The sequence below is a fragment of the Oncorhynchus mykiss genome, chromosome 9 (assembly GCF_057628025.1).
Source record: "Oncorhynchus mykiss isolate SJ-2025 chromosome 9, ASM5762802v1, whole genome shotgun sequence".
Taxonomy (NCBI): Eukaryota; Metazoa; Chordata; class Actinopteri; order Salmoniformes; family Salmonidae; genus Oncorhynchus; species Oncorhynchus mykiss.
In genome coordinates, this window is record NC_143030.1 from 64321364 (window position 1) to 64341658 (window position 20295).

The window sequence follows — 20295 nt, forward strand, 5'->3', positions numbered from 1 at the left end:
TGGTTAGAAAATGTTTAAATATATTTTCTGATTTAAGAATAAAAATATACTTTTACAAAATTGACACCATCCATGATCACAACATTGTCAAAAGTTCTACCATTTCACATTCTAAACCAATTAGGTGATTTAAGCATACATTTGCAAAACAAAGACATCCAGTCACACCACAGCAGGAATCTGCACATTACCGTACCAAACGTTTTTTCCAAGATCACTCAAAGAACAATGAGCTTCACATTATGCAGTCCAATTTTCCATGATATTCACAGGTACGGTGAAACACCAACAGCAATAAGAGTGAAATACAAGAGGGAATAATATCTGGATAGGACTAATACGTCATTCAACTCATGGTGGTTTTAGGCACTTCTTACTGTTTTGTCAAGTGGCATAATACAATGCAAATGAAGAGAAATACACAAATACTGTAAATAAATACACTTTTTAGGACACAACTGGTTTCTACCTGCTGTCATTCCAGAGTTTGATAAATCCCATGATCTCAGAATGATCAGTGGAAAATAAAGCATTCAAAGATATTTCCTGAGCTAAAAAATGACAACTGGCTTGTGGATGATCCAGTACTTTGAACAATATGGTAAGAATACTTATTGCAAATCCTATACCTGGGTGTTGATATACAATACCAACCAAGTACTGATATGAAGTTTGATTGAACATTAACCATGCAACTTAACAAAACCATTCACAGCAGAAAAGTAATTTGTGTAATAGAACAGAGGCAGTTGATTGCACAGTGGTGATTTAAAGTCTACACAATTAGACTGATTGCTAGCTACAGAACTGACATGATCAAAACTGTTGATTCCAACCCAAGAAAAGGGTAATAAATACCATCCAAGCCAAGTTCTAAACAAATGATACAACTGAGGATGAAAGTTCTGGGCTGGCCAGAGTGTCATTTCAATCACATTTGAGGCCTTTTAAGTCCAATGACTGATGTGTCATTTTCAAAATGAGTGAATAAATAGTAAGATCAACACAAGCTACAATGAGCAAAGATACAATACCAGGCACCATTTACACACACAAAAAAAAAAACATTTCTCTACCTTTGGACAGGGAATTACTTCAGGGCATCTAAATTATTTCAAACTGATATGGCAACCATCAACATCACATAATGCGGACCTTAGACACATACTTTAAATAGAGTTTAAGTTAAGACTTCTTCCCACAGTTAGAAATGAAAGTACAGAGGATTAGAAGGAACAATCACCACCTTTAACGTGATCTGTGACATCATCTATAACAAAGCACTGTCATGCGTTTTGAATGCACTGCATGTCTTAATCTGGTTTGATTTTATTTTTATTTTTAAAACTTTGAACAAGTAAACCCTCGGGAGATCTGTGCTCTCACCTTCAGTCATTAGCCCTCTTCTCACAAGCAACCAAACCAGTACTATGGACAAACAGATGCGTGTGCTGACAACTAAAACCATCTACATCTGTCATCTGATCACGTAACCCATCATTGCCACTCATCCGAGCACCAATGCCTTTAAGACCGAAAGAGCTAAACTAGAGAATAGTAAAAGTACTCTGTGTTCTTACAGACACCCCCATCGGGTTGCCATCCTACACTCAGTTGAGCTAATTTTTAGCAAATATTTAAGGTGTACTGTTTGTACAAAATAAACATGGTTTTGAACCCTTCTATGAAAAAAAATCTTCACATCAGAATGCCATATACCACCCAGAAAGAAGTTCAGAACAAGCTGACCAAACAAGAATCAAAACATAGAAAGAAAAAAAAAGTCCAACAGCTTTGCAGAAAATATTTTTAAAAATCCTTCTTTCTTTCCAAGATATTATCATATCAAGTTATCAAGATATTGGATGGCATTCAATCAAATAAATAGAGTACCTAAACTTTATTTTTATAAGGAGCATTGTAGGCTGGGCTGGCCTGCTACACCTGAACAGATTCTAGGGCAGAAGGTGCATCTCTCAAGGTGCTGATTCAGGATCAGCATTTCCAATCAATATCATCAGGACTTAAATATCAAAACTGTCACAGGCCAGTTCTCCGGGCCACCTCCAGTCTAGCCCTGCTGCACCAGCCTGCGGTAGTGCGGCATAACCTTGCTGTCAGGGAGGTAGAGCCCCATTTCCAAGGCAACCAGGACAGGGAACTCCAATGGAATCAACTCCCGGCGGTTTATACGAAAACGCTCCTCCAGCTTCTGCTCAACCATGGAGAAAGAGAAGGGGGGCTAAGAACGAGAAGACAACCTCCTACGATACTGCCCAATGCTTTGATTACCGTAATAATTCAATTATTTCAAGTGATCCTGACGTGAGCAAAATTATCCATACATTTTAAAACACACAAGGTACTGTATTTCCAATTCTTAAATTTATACAATGCTCAAATGGGTAGGTTGAATAATACAATTGCATGTTAGGAGTGCTACTTGATTGTAAGTTGCTCTGGAGAAGAGCGTCTGCTAAATGACCAATATGTACAGTTGAAGTCGGAAGTTTACATACACCTTAGCCAAATACATTTAAACTCAGTTTTTCACAATTCCTGACATTTAATCCTAGTCAAAATTCCCTGTCTTAGGTCACTTCAGATCACCACTTTATTTTAAGAATGTGAAATGTCAGAATAGTAGAGATAATTATTATTTTTTTCCTCCTGACAGAGCTGGTGTAACAGAGTTAGGTTTGTAGGCCTCTTTGCGCGCAAATGCTTTTTCAGTTCTGCCCACAAATATTCTATAGGATTGAGGTCAGGGATTGGTGATGGCCACTCCAATATCTTGACTTTGTTGTCCTTAAGCCATTCTGCCACAACTTTGGAAATATGCTTGTGGTCATTGTCCTTTTGGAAGACCCATTTGCGACCAAGCTTTAACTTATGTCTTGAGATGTTGCTTCAATATATCCACAGTTTCCTCCCTCGAAGCCATCTATTTTGTGAAGTGCACCAGTCCCACCTGCAGCAAAGCACCCCCACAACATGATGCTGGCACCCCCGTGCTTCACAGTTGGGATGCTGTTCTTCGGCATGCAAGCCTCCCCCTTTTTCATCCAAACATAACAATGGTCATTATGGCCAAACAGTTCTATTTTTGTTTCATCAGACCAGAGGACATTTATCCAAAAAGTACAATCTTTGTCCCCATGTGCAGTTGCAAACCGTAGTCTGGCTTTTTTATGGCGGTTTTGGAGCAGTGGCTTCTTCCTTGCTGAGCGGCCTTTCAGGTTATGTCGATATAGGACTCGTTTTACTGTGGATATAGATATTTTTGTACCCGTTTCCTCCAGAATCTTCACAAGGTCTTTTGCTGTTGTTCTGGGATTGATTTGCACTTTTAGCACCAAAGTACGTTCTGAGTGGTGCATTTTGAGTGGTATGACGACTGCGTGGTCCCATGGTGTTTATACAGATGAACGTGGTACCTTCAGGAGTTTGGAAATTGCTCCCAAGGATGAACCAGACAATTTTTTTCTGAGGTCTTGGCTGATTTCTTTTGATTTTCCCATGATGTCAAGCAAAGAGGTACTGAGTTTGAAGGTAGGCCTTGAAATACATCCACAGGTACACCTCCAATTGACTCAAATGATGTCAATTAACCTATAAGAAGCTTCTAAAGCCATGACGTCAATTTCTGGAATTTTCAAAGTTGTTTAAACTTAGTCAACTTAGTGTACAGTGTACAGCCACCAATTGTGCAAGTTCTCCCACTTAAAAAGATGAGGCCTGTAATTTTCATCATAGGTACACTTCAACTATGACAGACAAAATGAGAAAATAAAAATCCAGAAAATCACATTGTAGGATTTTTAATTTATTTATTTGCAAATTATGGTAGAAAATAAGTATTTGGTCAATAACAAAAGTTTATCTCAATACTTTGTTATATACCCTTTGTTGGCAATGACAGAGGTCAAACGTTTTCTGTAAGTCTTCACAAGGTTTTCACACACTGTTGCTGGTATTTTGGCCCATTCCTCCTTGCAGATCTCCTCTAGAGCAGTGATGTTTTGGGGCTGTTGCTGGGCAACACGGACTTTCAACTCCCTCCAAAGATTTTCTATGGGGTTGAGATCTGGAGACTGGCTAGGCCACTCCAGGACCTTGAAATGCTTCTTACGAAGCCACTCCTTCGTTGCCCGGGCGGTGTGTTTGGGATCATTGTCTAATTGTCATTGTCTATTGTTTAATCTTCAATGCCCTTGCTGATGGAAGGAGGTTTTCACTCAAAATCTCACAATACATGGCCCCATTCATTCTTTCCTTCACACGGATCAGTCGTCCTGGTCCCTTTGCAGAATAACAGCCCCAAAGCATGTTGTTTCCACCCCCATGCTTCACAGTAGGTATGGTGTTCTTTGGATGCAACTCAGCATTCTTTGTCCTCCAAACACAACGAGTTCAGTTTTTAACCAAAAAGTTATATTTTGGTTTCATCTGACCATATGACATTCTCCCAATCCTCTTCTGGGTCCTCCAAATGCTCTCTAGCAAACTTCAGACGGGCCTGGACATGTACTGGCTTAAGCAGGGGGACAGTCTGGCACTGCAGGATTTGAGTCCCTGGTGTAAGTGTGTTACTGATGGTAGGCTTTGTTACTTTGGTCCCAGCTCTCTGCAGGTCATTCACTAGGTCCCCCCGTGTGGTTATGGGATTTTTGCTCACCGTTCTTGTGATAATTTTGACCCCACGGGGTGAGATCTTGCGTGGAGCCCCAGATCGAGGGAGATTATCAGTGGTCTTGTATGTCTTCCATTTCCTAATAATTGCTCCCACAGTTGATTTCTTCAAACCAAGCTGCTTACCTATTGCAGATTCAGTCTCCCCAGCCTGGTGCAGGTCTACAAAAAAATGCTGGTGTCCTTTGAGAGCTCTTTAATCTTGGCCATAGTGGAGTTTGGAGTGTGACTGTTTGAGGTTGTGGACAGGTGTCTTTTATACTGATAACAAGTTCAAACAGGTGCCATTAATACAGGTAACGAGTAGAGGACAGAGGAGCCTCTTAAAGAAGAAGTTACAGGTATGTGAGAGCCAGACATCTTGCTTGTTTGTTGGTGACCAAATACTTATTTTCCAAATACATTTTCTAATTTTGTCTGTCATAGTTGAAGTGTACCTATAATGAAAATTACAGGCCTCTCATCTTTTTAAGTGGGAGAACTTGCACAATTGGTGGCTGACTAAATACTTTTTTGCCCCCACTGTATGTAAACTTCTGACCTACTGGAATTGTGATACAGTGAATTATGTGAAATAATCTGTCTGTAAACAATTGTTGGAAAAATGACTTGTGTCATGCACAAAGTAGATGTCCTAACCGACTTGCCAAAACTATAGTTTGTTAACAAGACATTTGTAGAGTGGTTGAAAAACGAGTTAATGACTCCAACCTAAGTGTATGTAAACTTCCGACTTCAACTGTACGTGTAAAAAAAACGACTTCACTCACGTCAATCAGCTGTCGGACCTCCTGCTTCTTCAGGTCACTGCTGATCTTGGCTGCCAGTAGGACGCAGGCTGCAGACACCAACTTCCTATTCTGCTTGTTCAGGCGGCCCTGCAGCACCAGTTTCTCAAAGTACACAAATGCCATGGCCACTGTGACCGGCTGCAAACTGCACTCCTCTCCCACCGCACGCATCTCCCACTTCAGGCTGTCAAACAGGAGGGAGGTTACACATGGGTGTGTATGGTAGGCAGATATGCAGGATTTGCATATGTAAATGCATGGTTTGAAGACAAAGATACAAATGTGATTTTCAGAGATTGAAACAGACAGTAGACAAAAATGCACAACATGTTCATGCACCGTGCACCTTCTTATCTTGCTGAGGGTCAGTTTAATATAGGGGAACTTCTCCTTAAACGTCTCATTCATGTCTTTCTTCAGGTCCGACGGCTTTACATACTCAATAACAGTCGTCTGGAAGACAGGGAACAAGATAAATATGAGAACTTTGCTTTCATCCTATTCATAGAGATTGCATTATGATGGTGTTTACTATGTGCAGTAAAGTTTACTTGTCAATAAAATCCCTTACGATATGGATTGTTTTAAGTTGATAATGGTGCTACTGAACAAAATCAGAGCATTCTGGGTTGTCAGTGTGTCATGTGATGTATTGTCTAGTCACAAAGTAATGTGGTGAGGTGTATGTAACATGTATAATGTTATAGGAACGCTTACCACATATGATGAGAATATAAGAACTCTCTTGTGTCTCCCGCAAGGCCACTGAGGGTCACTGAGTAGGTAGGGATCATAGTCTGCCAGGTCTTCTATATCTGTAAAAATGATATTAAATGAGAAGACAGTAATAATTGCAAAAACTATTTGCCAAAGAGAGAGTGCATGTAACCTGTATTCTAGTGAAGTGGAGCGTACTCAGGTCCTGTCCTATGGTGCTGTTGAGGCGAGACGGGGTGGTGTAGTTCTTCTGGCCGTTGCATTGGTAACGTGACAGGGGGGTCTGTGTTGTGCTGGGCTCTAGTGCTCCACTGCTCTTCGGTCTCACCAGGGCATTAGTGGGGAAAAGGAACTGGGCGTACGATACCGTCTGATGAGGAAAGAGACGTTTACGAACACAAAGCACAAACAGACAGTGTGCAATTACTCTCCAGTTCAACCTTACCTTTCCATATGCACCTAGCTCCACCCCCAGGCCCTCCAGGCCAGGGAACAGGTCAGATGCCACCCCAGAGGACAGCTGTAGTTTGTGCGCCTCCAACTTTGGGTCACTGGGTGTGCAGAAAGAGAATCTACTCATGTCACCATCATGCCTCGTAAAATGTATGAATGCATGACTAAGTCACTTGGATAAAAGTCTGCTAAATGGTATACATTATATAATTATTATGCAGCTCCACATTAAAACCTGTGATCATCATGACACAATTCCTTTCCTGATGGCGATTCAGGACACACGAGAGGATGGCTGGGTCATATAGTGAGACAGAGGGATAGAGGTGGGCTGTAGTTGGTTAGGGCTATGTGTCTGTACCTGAGGTGAACATGCTCTCCATAGGGCAGCACTGAGAAAGCAGCACATAGAGACCGCTTGGCACAAATCATCATGATCCTGCAAGATACAGATAGCAAGTACAAGCACACAGAACATCCACAGTGTCAGTCTACACAAACAACAGCTAGTCACATACTACTAAACGGGTCGGGTCGCCTACAAAGGTACATACTGTATTGCAGCCCTAACCATATCACTGAAATACATTTTTAAAGGGTTAATGACCTTGGATTTGAGTATCTGGGCTACAGTTTTTTTAAATCCTGAATAACCAAAAATGTCTCATTGGTGTTACTACTCCTACTGGTGGCATGTTATCCTAATGTAAAAATAAAAAGCATATTAGTTGATTTAGAATGGAAAGCCTTTTTAAATGTAAATGTATGTAGTGCCCAAATGCCACCGCAATTCAAAAATGCCCCAAACTACAGTTAACTACAGCATTAGTAATGCACTTATTAGTACAATATGTATGGTGCCTTCAGAAAGCATTCAGACCCCTACTTTTCAAAACATTGTTACATTACAGCCTTATTATTAAATGGGTTAAATAAAACAATTTCCTCAGCAATCTACACACAATACCCCATAATGACAAAGTGAAAACAGGTTAAGACATTTTTGCAAATGTATTAAAACCAAAAAACAGAAATACCTTACATAAGTATTCAGACCCTACATAAGTATTCAGACCCTACATAAGTATTCAGACCCTGCTATGAGACTCGAAAATAAGCTCAGGTGCCTCCCGTTTCCATTGAACATCGTTGAGATGTTTCTCATGGTCTGAGAGTCCTTTAGGTGCCTTTTGGCAAACTCCAAGTGAACGGTCATGTGTTTTTTACTGAGGAGTGGCTTTTGTCTGGTAACTCTACCATAAAGACCTGATTGGTGGAGTGCTGCTGAGATGATTGCCCTTCTGGAAGATTCGCCCTTCTCCACAGAGGAACTCTGGAGCTCTGTCAGAGTGACCATGGGGTTCTTGGTCACCTCCCTGACCAAGGCCCTTCTCCCCCGATTGCTTAGTTTGGCCAGGCGGTCAGGTCTAGGAAGAGTCTTGGTGGTTCTAAACTTCTTCCATTTAAGAATGATGGAGGCCACGGTTCTTGGGGCCATTCAATGCTGTAAAAAAAAAAAAAAATGGTACCCTTCCCCAGATCTGTTCCCTGACAAAATCCTGTCTCTGAGTTCTACGGACAATTCCTTTGATCTCATGGCATGTTTTTTTGCTCTGACATGCACTGTCAACTGTGGGACCTTATATTGACAGCTTTTCCAAATCATGTCCATCAATTGAATTTACCACAGGTGGACTCCAATCAAGTTGTAGAAACATCTCAAGGATGATCAATGGAGACAATGCACCTGATCTCAATATCAAGTCTCATGGTAAAAATAATTTATAGCGACCCCAGGTGTAAAATAGTAAATAACGGCTACTTCTCAGAGAGTTTTGAATTGTCAAGAGGAGTTAAACAAGGGTGTCCGCTGTCACCATATCTATTCATTATGGCCATCGAAATGCTAGCTATTAAAATCAGATCCAACAACAACATTAGAGGATTATAAATCCAAGGCTTAAAAACAAAGGTGTCCATGTATGCCGATGACTCAAGTTTTATGTTAAGTCCGCAAGCTAGATCCCTGCAACGTCTCATTAAAAGATAACTTTTCTGTACTCTCTGGACTAAAACCTAATCATGATAAGTGTACAATATTACGTATTGGATCCTTAAAAAAATACTACTTTTACATTACCTTGCAGTTTACCTATAAAATGGGCTGATGGTGAATTAGACATACTCGGTATTCATGTCACAAAATATATAAATAAGCTCTCCACTATGAATTTCAATAGAAAACTTGTAAAAATAGACAAGATCCTGCAACCTGTGGTGGATGAATCAGAATTAGTTGGGTAACATAAGTAATTAAGATGTCATATCTGCATAATATTCTTATGTGATATACTTTTTATTAGAATGTATTTCTAATAGACTCTAGTATTGGCAGTTGCATTTCTTCCCTCAGCTGTGGCTCAGTCACTTGGGGCCCAGAGAGGGGAGAGGTCAGGCTTGTCTTTTACATGTCTCTGGTGCTATGCAGAATATCAGAAAGGGAAGAGGACAGGATGGAACATTGTCTTCATATGTGAATGTATCTGTTAAACCATGTGAAGGGATGGTGTGATTAAGGGGGAACCAATTACTTGTCTCCACAATGTCTGTGCAAGTCACTCCCTCCTTTTGCATTGGAGGGGGGGCAGTGTCTGGAACTATTTTATGTCCTCTCTGAAGTTGTACTTATTCTGGGATAGTGTATGACCTAGAGGCTCACTCTCCTCAGTGAGCTTGTCCAGGAGTGGGGTCAAGAGGGGGTTTACTTGAGATGAGAGTATCTAGAGTTGACAATTGATTTATGCCATTGGATGAGATGGTGTTTTTGTGCTATGAAGTACCAGGAACAAGATTAGAACCTCGTCTTATGGACCAAACTGAACGATAATTCATAGTGAATGTTATCTGGCTAAGGAATACTCCTTTCTCAATTATAAAGTCCCTTTGTAACTGTTCCTAAGATATGTGGTTCATCATGTAGGTTGAGAGGGGTGTATCTTGTCTGTAAAAGATCTTAGGATCTGTACTTTTCTGTTGGTACTTTCAAATGGTTCATTAGAGATGGCGCATCATTGAAAGTCAAAATGTTATTGCAAAGCTCTTATTATTAAATATGTAGTTTAAATAGAACTCTGACTGGTGTGTGAAGTTTGTAACTCTCCTCATTTGGTAAAGCAGAAATAAGCCACCACAAACCATGGCGAGGTAAATACCTGTCTATTTATGGAAAATTGCCCTGATTAACTCCTTAGTCATATTTCAGTTTACTCACTTAATTATGGCGCTGCCTACTCCTGATGATTCATTTTTCAAATCATATGACCCAAAAATATTTTGCTTTATCTGGGACGCTAAACCAGACAAAATAAAACGAGCCTATCTATATAATGAATAGGGTGGGTTGAGATTATTAAATATAAAAGCACTAAACCTCTCTAAAAGCTTCACTCATTCAAAAGTTTAACCCTAAATGGTTCTCAGATTAATAAGAAAAGCTCATCCATTGTTAAAAAATTGCCTTTTTGCCTTTGTGCAGATTGCCATGTCTCTTTTTAGATTAATTGAAAGTTAGATACTTTTTTTAAAGTATGTCTTTTTCAAACAAGCATTGCAGAGCTGGCTACAATTTCATCCCCCTGGAAAGATAGAACAAATATTATGGCTGAACTCAAATGTGCTGGTTGATAAAATACCTGTATTTATGGGAAATGTTTAAAAAGGGTATTTTGTTCTTAATGATATTGTAATGGTATGTCCTTCATGGAGTTATCAGAATTGTACGGGAAGGTCTGCTCAATCCAAGAGTACAACCAATTTATTACTGCATTGCCCCAAAAATGGATGAGGCGGGTGGCAGCGGGAGGAGGTAGGGAACTGGTCTGTCTGCCCAATATAAAGGATCAAAACTGGCGGAGGAATAAAAATAGCATAAATAGGAATGTATACCAGTTTCATTTGAGGACCAGGATGTTGACAACTGTGCCATACAGATTGCAAAATAGTTGGGAAGAGATTTTTGATGTACCGATTCCATGGTACAGGGTGTATGAGTTGATATATAAAACGCAAGATTCAAGACTTCGTTTTGAATGCCGGTTTGCCTGAGGCTGATGCCGTGCAGGTGTTTGTACACATGCATATACACACACTTATTCAAATAAACACATACAAGAACACACACATACATGTAATAGTGCCAGACATTGCACACAAACATATAAAGTAGGCATTGATGTTATGATTTCAGTTGTCCTTGATGTCCTTTGTTTTAAATGTATTATTATTATTTTTTTGCATTGTTGTTTGCTGTTTTCTTCGGTCTTTCCCTTCATTCATTGTTAATTCTCTTGGTTGTTGATGCATTGGGGGGTTCTTGGGGGTGGGGAATGAAATTAATTGTATTTTTTTTTATTCCGGGGGGGGGGGGGGTTGGCGGACGGACTGTGAGAGGGGTCTCGAATGGTTGAGGGGCAGCTATTGGGGAACTGTGGGGGGGGGGGGGGGGGGGGGATCTTGGAGGGTTCGGGTTTCACAAGATTGTGATCATGAAAAAGGAAACTGACATTTCATATCACTATCATGCACACGCACCCTCACGCATAAGGATGGCTCTGTTGCGGAAAGACTGATACATGTTTGATAGTGTCTTGATGCTGTATTGTTTGTCCTTCATGTTCTAATACTTTAAATGTTACCCCTTGTGTTTTTTGTAATCAATTATTATAAAAAAATGTAAGTCTCATAGCAAAGGGTCTGAAAACTTATGTAAATAGGGTATCTGTTTTTTTTTTAATACATTTGCTAAAACCTGTTTTTTCTTTGTCATTATGGGGTATTGTGTGTAGATTGCTGAGGGAAAATTATTTAATCAATTTTAGAATAAGGCTGTAACGTATCAAAATGTAGAAAAATTCAAGGGGTCTGAATACTTTCTGAATGCACTGTATATTAAGAGAGTTGGGCCAACTTTTAGCATTTTGAATATTGTTCTAATTCTAGACATTCAGTACATCACATTATTAATATAACACACGTAACGTTAAAGCTGGAATCCTTAATAGTGAAAGTGACACGTCCGTTTGCAATATTACAACTGCAAACAAAGGACACATTTGTTTCCACCTCGGACATCATTGCACACGCAATAGAACAACAGCATATGCAATTCACTTTTTAACTTCTTTTTTTTTACCAAATCCGCGCCGCTCCCAGTTCTGCTTCGTTAACAAAACAGAAACAATAACTACGGCTGTTGGGTGGTCAGTGGCGCAGTTTCCCCTACTGCGGATACCATCTTTACTGGAGGTCTAACAGGACTGCCATTTCATATTTAAGTGTCATGTAAATGCACCATAATGCTCTTTCTAGGCATTATATTCCGCATGTAATGTCAATTGTGCGCCAACATGGCTGCAGTGCCACGTAAATGCATTATGATACAGAAACCGCAATGTCCCATTTCTCTAAATACATGGCTCTGGTTATTGCAAAACATCTTATAACATGCCAGCAATGTGCGATACTGTATTTGCATTTTGCACTAAGTTCAGGAAAACATGCAAAAACGACTATTGATGTGATATTGTCTATGATTAAGTAATTTTCAGGTAGGGAGAAATGAGAGGGCTTCTAAAATGGTTTGCCTTGTTGAAACAGATAAGTTTAGAAAAATGTGTGTCTTATCTTTGTGTCTCCAGGGAAACCTTTCTTTCGAAGACAACCTGACTAGGCTATAGCCCTATAAGCCTCACCCAGGTTCCTCATTCATAAAAAACACATTGAATAAGAGACTCATTTATACAGAGTGAGAATAGGTTGAGTGCAGCTTGAGTGTGATAGTTCAGTCCCATCTTACATAAGGGATATTTTACTGTTAATGCCAGGGAGCGTTATATTTCCACAGGACACCTTTTTGGTGTTTTGATTTGATTAAATGCACTGTTGCAATCCACACAGTCGTTCTGTTACTCATTTAAGAGCGTTATCCAAGTTCCAGCAGGTCTCTTTGCAATCTTCTTCCCTCTTCTCTATAAAGCCTATGCTTATGAATGCAATTCATTTCCTGTATGTCATGGGTGACTACAATGCCATTTAGAATTACTTTTTTGATACCACTTGTTGAGCCTATAGAAGAATGCTTTATACATTTTGTTTTGGTTGTTCACTTCATTAGAATACACAGTTTACGCCACACATCTCCTGCACCCCCTGATCTACTACTTAAACTCACCTGCTGCCTCTTGTGTCGTACTGCCTCATATTCTTGATAAAGTGGACCTTCTTGGCCACCCTTGCAGGTTTTGGAGAGCCTGAATGATTCCGTGATCTAAGACAAAATGGAGAACACAAACATAATTGTCAATTAAACGTCAACATTAGTAACGTCTAATATCTGGACCAACAGGTAGCAACAGTACCATATAATTTGTCAGTGAGTTTTAGAATATGGAGGTAGACAAATATGGACGAAGAATTAACCATTTTCTTGAAATAATAAACTAAGGAAGACCTTAAAGATTAATTTACATGACATGTCTGAATAATAATGCCAAAATCACAATGTTGTGTGAGAGGGAGTTGAAGTAATATGTTTGTTTTTCTAAACATGTTCAGAGAGAATGATGGAGAGGTAAGATGCAGAGCAAGACAGATGCGGTGGCAGGAGAAGGTGAGATGATAACACAAGCCTGACAGCAATTAATGTAATGTTTACACAAAGCACAGCATTACAGAGAATGTTAAAATAAACAAACCAATACCAACTAAATATGTTTAATTTAGTGATGAGTTGTGCAGCACTTGTAGCTGAGGAAGGCTTAGCTGTTTTTAGAAACATCTGCTAAATGTGTGTGTGACCAATACAATTTGATTGCTAGTATCTTACACATTAGCATTGCTAGGAATTAGCTTGTAAAAAATTAATAGTCCTCAGAAGCGAGAAGTTAAATAAAATTCAATTTCAACTTACTCCGAGTCTGTCCTGCCGATTGCCCATAGGGTTGGTCCTTATGCAGGGGAGAAATTGAGAAGAAAAAAAATCTAATAGAACATAAATTAAACAGATTTCTCAAACATGGGTATTTTTTAGACCTACTTCCTCTCTGATAACCTCATGTCAAAATAAAAGTCCAGCACGTGCGCCAAACTTGCACAAAAAATTGTAGGGGACTTTTACTTTGACACGAGTAAGGAGAGGAACTTCATAGGTCTACAACAGACCCACGTGTGGAAATTCTGTTTCATTTGAAGTTCCATTGTGTGTTATCTCAAATGTCCCTCTGCACAAGGACCAACTATACAGACAATGGACAGAATATTTTAACTTTGTCGGACGATTCCGTTTTTTTGCAAGCCAATTTCCAGCAACCCTAGTGTGTAAATACTAGCGTTGCTATAAGCAGCTAAGCGATCGTCCAACTGTTCTCTTATATCAAGGCATGGTTGAATGTTGATAACTGGGCGCCGATTTGCTCGTAACAACATTGAGTTAACCAGCAGTCAGTACTTGAAAAGGGTTCAATTCTGAAAACGCTTACCTGTAGGCCTACAGTACGTATGTTTGTCCTGTACAGTCGCGGTCCTTCCGCGCTGTGCTAAAATTCCTATTTATTTTATAAAAACCTAAACACCTACTTTTTCTCACATTTGTGTTGCTCACGTAGCGTCCTCGATGTAAGCGGAGATACAATTGGCACATGAGCATTCGCGCTGAGTTGAGCAACCCAAATTAGGAAAAGGTCGGTGGTTGTATTCGATAAGGGTTTATTAAACGTGTGAATTTCGGGTCCCGCGGAAGGAACGCGGTTGTATATAACGGGTACAGGTAAGCGTTTTCAGAATTGATATTTGTACATGTATCGACTGATGATAAAGGTTGTTGCTAGTAAATCGCGCGACCAATTTCCCCCTGCATAAGGACCAATCCTATGGACAATCTGCAGGGCAGACTCGCAGTAAATTGAAATGGAATTGTATTTAACCTCTCGCCTTTGACGGGCTATTTCGTTTTTTATACACGCTAATTCCTAGCAATACTAGTGCGTAAGATACTAGCTTTGCTAAAAGGAGCTAAGCATTCCTCAGCTACAAGTGCTGCACAACTTATTGAATCAAAACTCAACTCCGCCTTTATACTAGAACAGAGTTGAGCGTTCCTCAGCTACATTTGTCGCTGCAGTTTTTTTTAAAGGACTTTGACAGGGAAATATTTTTTTTCCAATGTGGCAGCTGGCAATTAAGACGTTCTAATGATTGCTTTGAGAAATAGATTTAAATAACTAAAATTGACGTAAGGTCTAGTCTGTGGCCATTTGCGTTGCCGTAGATTTCCATATTGAAATGAAATATGCGGAAGTAAATAGACCACATTTATAAATCAGGCCTATTCTGTCAAACTTTGAAACAGCCAATGTTGGTTGGTACAACAGCAGAGTGAGTAACACCTAACGTTAGTCGTGATTGATGGTTATGACAGATTAATCCATTATTTTTTTACCACCCTATAATATAAACGTAGTATCTAGATACTATTTCCCACCTTTGTGTATCCCCCGGAACGGAATTCTGAGTCTGGGGCACAAATGATGATTTGGCACTTGGATTGAATGTCTGAGGTCCAGAGGTGGGGGACAGAGGGGTATCTGGTGGGACCATGGGGTCAACTCCCTCAAAAAACACCTCACTACACCGCACAGCAGTACTTGAGCCCGTGTCTGTAGACATGACCAAATTAGGAGGGACTGGGCTCAGTCCACTGATCCCCGCCACAGTAGGAGCAGCGCCACCGGCCAAGGAGGGTGCCACAAGGGAGACGGTTCCGTAGATACTCGATGAGAAAAGAGGGTGTCCAGTCGCCTGTGCCCCGGTGGCGTCTCGACTTCGGAGCTCGGCGGACTCCCTTTGACCGTGGTTTCCATTGCTGAGATGATACAAAGGCCTTCCGTCTAAAGATATGTTGTTGAGGAACAAAAGAGCCGCCTGTCTCCGTCGTGAATCCTTACCTTTTCGCAGGTGTTCTTTGTGTGATTTTGCAGTATTACTGCCTGTTGTACATTGACGACCGAAAACAGCAGTCGCCATTCTAGTATAATAGAACGATTGTGCTCGTTGAGGAATTAATTTAGCCGGCGAGAGGACCTCTCCACGCCCACCATAAGCTGATTGGTTCAAACGTATCATTATTGAAATAAGTACGGTTTGGTTTTAGGGGATTGGCTGTGAGTTGATGGCGATGCATTGTAACAACTGATTGAGACATTATTCGGTTCGTTTTGCGTGGCCTGGTGCCCCGGGTTAGCGGAGTTGTTAATTTAGGACCATTCCATTGGTCCTTAAGTGAAATAGCCATCCACCCTGGGCACCGGGCCATGCAAAACGAACTCCACCAATGTAACAACAGATAATAATAGATTGTAACGGATAGATGCATAATAGTCAAGGTATTGTAATACATTCGACCCTATGTATTTAATCAGCAAAACATTGGACATATTTTAATAGATTTTTCTATTAACTATGGTCCTACTCATTTAATCCTAATCACCAATTTATTGTAGGGATCTGTTACTTAATAGCCTGCTTTACCCAGAAGGTTGGTGATGATTTATATTGAATAACATTGTGCTGCAGAGAAGCAAAAATGTGTACATTTGGCCCTATTCTCCAGAATTTTGGATATGAGATTAAATGTTTCATATATCTGTTTTACTGTTTAGATATCACTTTGTGTATCTAGTCCCCCCATTTTGAATACGTTTTATTTGGAACAATGAAATTATAGTATCTTAAAGTAGTCAAGAGTATTTGGTCCCATATTCCTAGCACGCAATGACTATGTCAAGCTTGTGACTCTACACACTGTTGTTGGAAGCATTTGCAGTTTGTTTTGGTTGTGTTTCGGATAATGTCTTGCCCAGTAGGAACTGAATGGTAAATAATGTATTTAGTCATTTTGGAGTCACTTTTATTTGAAATAAGAATAGAAGATGTTTCTGAACACTTCTACATTAATGTGGATGCTCCCATGATTATGGATAATCATGAATGAATCCTGAATAATGATGAGTGAGAAATGCTAACCTCCCCCGTTATTGGTAATGGTGAGAGGTTAGCATTTTTTGAGGGGGACTAGAGACATAAAGTGCTTTAATTTCTAAACAGTAAAACCGGTGTGTATGAAAATACCCTCACATAAAAGGTGACATTCCGTACTGTCACTTCATATGAAACATTTTATTTATTTCAAATACAAAATGCTGGAGTATAGAGCCAAATGTACACATTTTTGCTTCACTGTCCAAATTAATACAGATGGGAGTGAATATGATATGGGAATGGCTGTTAAGTGAACCACTTTCAGTTGAAAATTATGATGATAAAAAATGTCATAATTTTGTGTAGACAGCCTCACCTGACCCAATGACCTCTGCCTGGGCTCAGGTGCCAGCAGCCAGCAGGGTATTGTTTCATAATCCACTGATCTACTTCTATATGAGACATGATTTAGCTTTTTACCACTGGACAGTCTAATCAGAATAATCTGTCACTTTAGCAGAATGATTAGATGGATCTGTCTGTTTCTCCCTATCTGTTTGATTGTCTGCTTCACATTTTAAACTATTCTATTGTATTTGGATAACTGCATTTACCTGACCTGAAATCTGGATTTATGTTTAGGATAATTGGCCATATTTTGGATAACTGGTTGCATTTGGTTTCTAAAAACCACACATTGAAAGAATGAATTGGTCATGGAGAAGGTAAACACATTGCTCTTTATTTTCCCAACAACAACATAATGAAAGTCTCTGTTCTTTTTTTCTGCAGTCACCAGCAACAGTCTGGCTTGACCAGTTTAAGGCTTTCATTCTGGTATGTGTATTTGAGGTACAGCCCACCCAAACCAGTATGGTTTGATGGATGAATCCAGACCACTGTATAAGGTAAGTTGTGGTGTTTATAAACAGACTCAACAGTTAGCACCAACGTGGAGCCGTGGCTTCATAGTTCTGTGGCTGTGTTGATGGTTCTGTGTGGAGATATTGTATTCATCTTAGTACTAGCGGGATAATTGAGTTACCTGGACAGCATTTAAGAACTAAAGCTTCATCTTTCTACAACACAATATCATATGAACCCCAATGTACAACATACAAATGTGCACGAACACGCGCACGCATACACCTCATATACAAATGCTCCCAGTTTCAACCTTGTTTCCACTTCTCAGCCACATAAGGTTTCTGTCTTGTTCTGGATTTAAAGTTGATACAATGCACTCCATTTTTAGTGTTAGACAGATAGAACATTTCTTTATAGAGCAATGACCACCTAGATACACACGAAGCACACACTGTATCATCATCATGAAGATTGAAAGATATCTAAACTATTTTCTACAGGGCAACCAGAGTCCAGACAAGTTAGACATAATACAGCAATCCTGCACATTCAGTATCCAGCCTCATGTTTGTTATACTACACGGATCTTGTCATAATACCAAACTAACTGTATGACAACAAAGTGTATTGAACATTCATCCCAATACATCTTCTCAATTTCTCTCTCTTTAGAAATTGTCCTATGGATTTTAGACCACTTATTAAGGCTTTGAGATTACTTAAACATGCATAAATAGCTATGACAAATCACACACAGCAGTCAAAATGTCCTGTTCCAGTAGCTCAATTAGACGGGTATGTATTAACCATGTGACTTATCTACTGTTATGGTGTATAATCATAATAAATTAACAGAGGTATTGTCATAGGTATTCATAAATGTTTAGGTATTGTCTCTGATGGTTTTTGCCTTGGCTTGAGAGGACATTATTTTGGAGCAAGTTCATTGAGGATGGTTTCCCTCTGATTGACAGCTATCCAGCTCCTCTTTCTGTGTCCCTCTGCACTTTCACTGATCTCTGACCCCTGGCCCATAACTCTCCCTGTACCGTCCCCCTAACCGGAGAAATTATACTGACACGGCACCAAAATACAAACCTCACGTAGTCACCTACTTAGGCCACATCAGACATCGTCTTTCTATCCCAGACATTTGATGTGAAACCCTTTCCACGCACTCCCCCTCTCCCAGCCAGTGTATTCTTGATGCTTTACAGCACAGAGCGGGACTAGAGCAGAACTGATCCTCAGAGCGAGTTAGTCAGCTGTGTGCCACTGTGGGGCTATGCCGGCTGGATGATAGCCAGTTGAGTAACTGTACTCTAAGCGGTTCACACTGTGGTCTCATACTCCATCACCTCTGTGGCTGAGCCCAGACAGCGGTACTGGATCCTTGGTGTGACCGGAGCAGCAGCCTCGAGCACCATAATGGTTTTGCGCAGACGGCGGTCGATGAAGTGGGCATCCCAGGCAGGGTACTTCTTCCTTGGCAAGTCTATACGGATGACTGGCCCTTCTGTCCTAGGGATGAGGGGTGGGAGATTTGGCTTGGCTCCTCTTTTAAGTGTTCGCACCAGAAACACGTCTGCATTAGCCCCTCCCATCTGCTCACGGTCTCCCCCTTTAGTCCTCTGCAGAGTCCTGGGGGGGCTGGCCACTACATCTGGAGGGAGAGAGGAAGCTGGGGAAAGGCAGGACTCCACTGATACCTCCTCTGGTACCCCCCATAACCACCCTGAGATATGACCGTCAGGGTGCAGCAGGCAGTAGTAGACTAACATAAAGAAGGTGCCCAGAGCGTAGCTACTGGCCACCATACACACTATGATCAGGGCACTGAAGTCAGAGGTATGTGGGCCACGGTACACATACCAGAATGTGGTGAGTGCCACATTCTCAATTAATACAACCACACTGTAGATGAACATACGGCAGCGTGTGCGCCCCTCCCTCACGCTGAACCAACAGAAAACATACACTATGCCGACCATCATGTTATAGATGACCTCCTCCCATTTGGACATGCAGAAGTCTGTTTCGCCTTGAATGATCCAGAATGTCATGATGCACCAATGGGCCACGATGAAAATACCGAAGTAGAGCTGGAATACGGAGGCGAACAGGGCGAAGGCCATCGTACGGGCTCCGATGGTAAACAGGTGCCACAGGATTTGCACACTGACGGCCTTGTAGGACATGGGCAGCTTATCGTCCCGGGAGTCCCTTAGAACCTTCTGGTAGGAGGCGATCATCCAGGACAGGGACACCAGCGAGGCAGAGGCTGAGAGGCCTGGAGAAAGAGGGAGAGACAGGGAGAAAGAATAATTAAGATTGAGCAGGGTAAAATGTGCTGACTATCATGAGAACGCTGCTGAGTCTGTGTGAATCAGAAGGCTCTATTGTAGATTAAGGAATTCTTTAGAGCAGGTATGGGCAACTTTGATGGGGGTGGGGGCAACAAAAAATATGAACTCATCCTTAGTGGCTCTGTGTGAAGGGATTTTTTTGTTGTTGTAAAATTAAGAATGGTGACTAACTGCATGGATTGAAAAACTGGCAGTTGTGACTATGTGAGGTCATTATATATGGGGGAGTTTGAGAGGGTGATTATCATTAGTAGGTGATAAGGTAAATGACTTACAGGAGCAATTAGAGTTAAGTGCCTTGCTCAATGGCACATCAGATTTTTCACCTAGTCAGCTCAGGGATTCAAACCTTCAACCTTTTGGTTAATGGCCCAATG

The 20295-nt window shown here is 40.7% G+C and overlaps 2 protein-coding genes and 1 long non-coding RNA gene across 13 annotated transcripts in view; 1 reads left to right on the forward strand and 2 right to left on the reverse strand.

The window, feature by feature from the left end:
- Positions 1-17407, reverse strand: LOC110532520 (CDK5 and ABL1 enzyme substrate 2). 8 transcript variants are annotated; one of them, XR_016483381.1, is made up of 9 exons: positions 15190-17407; positions 12883-12978; positions 7015-7092; positions 6646-6751; positions 6373-6570; positions 6201-6298; positions 5830-5936; positions 5463-5667; positions 1-2212 (listed from the first exon to the last, which is right to left on the reverse strand). XR_016483381.1 is itself a non-coding variant. In XM_021616492.3 (9 exons), the coding sequence occupies exons 1-9, from the start codon at positions 15828-15830 to the stop codon at positions 2072-2074; spliced, it is 1644 nt and encodes a 547-aa protein (XP_021472167.3). In that variant the 5' UTR covers positions 15831-17407; the 3' UTR covers positions 1-2071. The 8 variants fall into 8 exon arrangements, 6 of the variants coding, with proteins under 6 accessions (XP_021472167.3, XP_036844426.2, XP_021472168.2 ...); XM_021616492.3 differs by having other exon boundaries at positions 6399-6570; XM_036988531.2 differs by lacking the exon at positions 15190-17407 and adding an exon at positions 14189-14310 and having other exon boundaries at positions 6399-6570.
- LOC149981294 (uncharacterized) overlaps positions 14350-20295 on the forward strand; it is a 10339-nt gene continuing 4393 nt past the window's right edge. Inside the window, exons 1-2 of one of the 3 annotated variants that reach the window (XR_016483383.1) lie at positions 14350-14475; positions 17478-17593. This is a non-coding gene — a long non-coding RNA (uncharacterized LOC149981294). Of the gene's footprint in view, positions 14476-15422; positions 15663-17477; positions 17691-20295 lie in introns of those variants that run through there. The other 2 variants (XR_016483385.1, XR_016483384.1) reach the window with 2 other exon arrangements.
- The window catches only part of LOC110532521 (XK-related protein 7), a 14765-nt gene continuing 11876 nt past the window's right edge, over positions 17407-20295 (reverse strand). For both annotated transcript variants that reach the window (XM_021616494.3, XM_090184995.1), the window contains one exon: positions 17407-19842. In XM_021616494.3, coding sequence (XP_021472169.3) covers positions 18884-19842 — 959 coding nt within the window. In that variant the 3' untranslated portion in view covers positions 17407-18883. The remainder of the gene's footprint in view (positions 19843-20295) is intronic.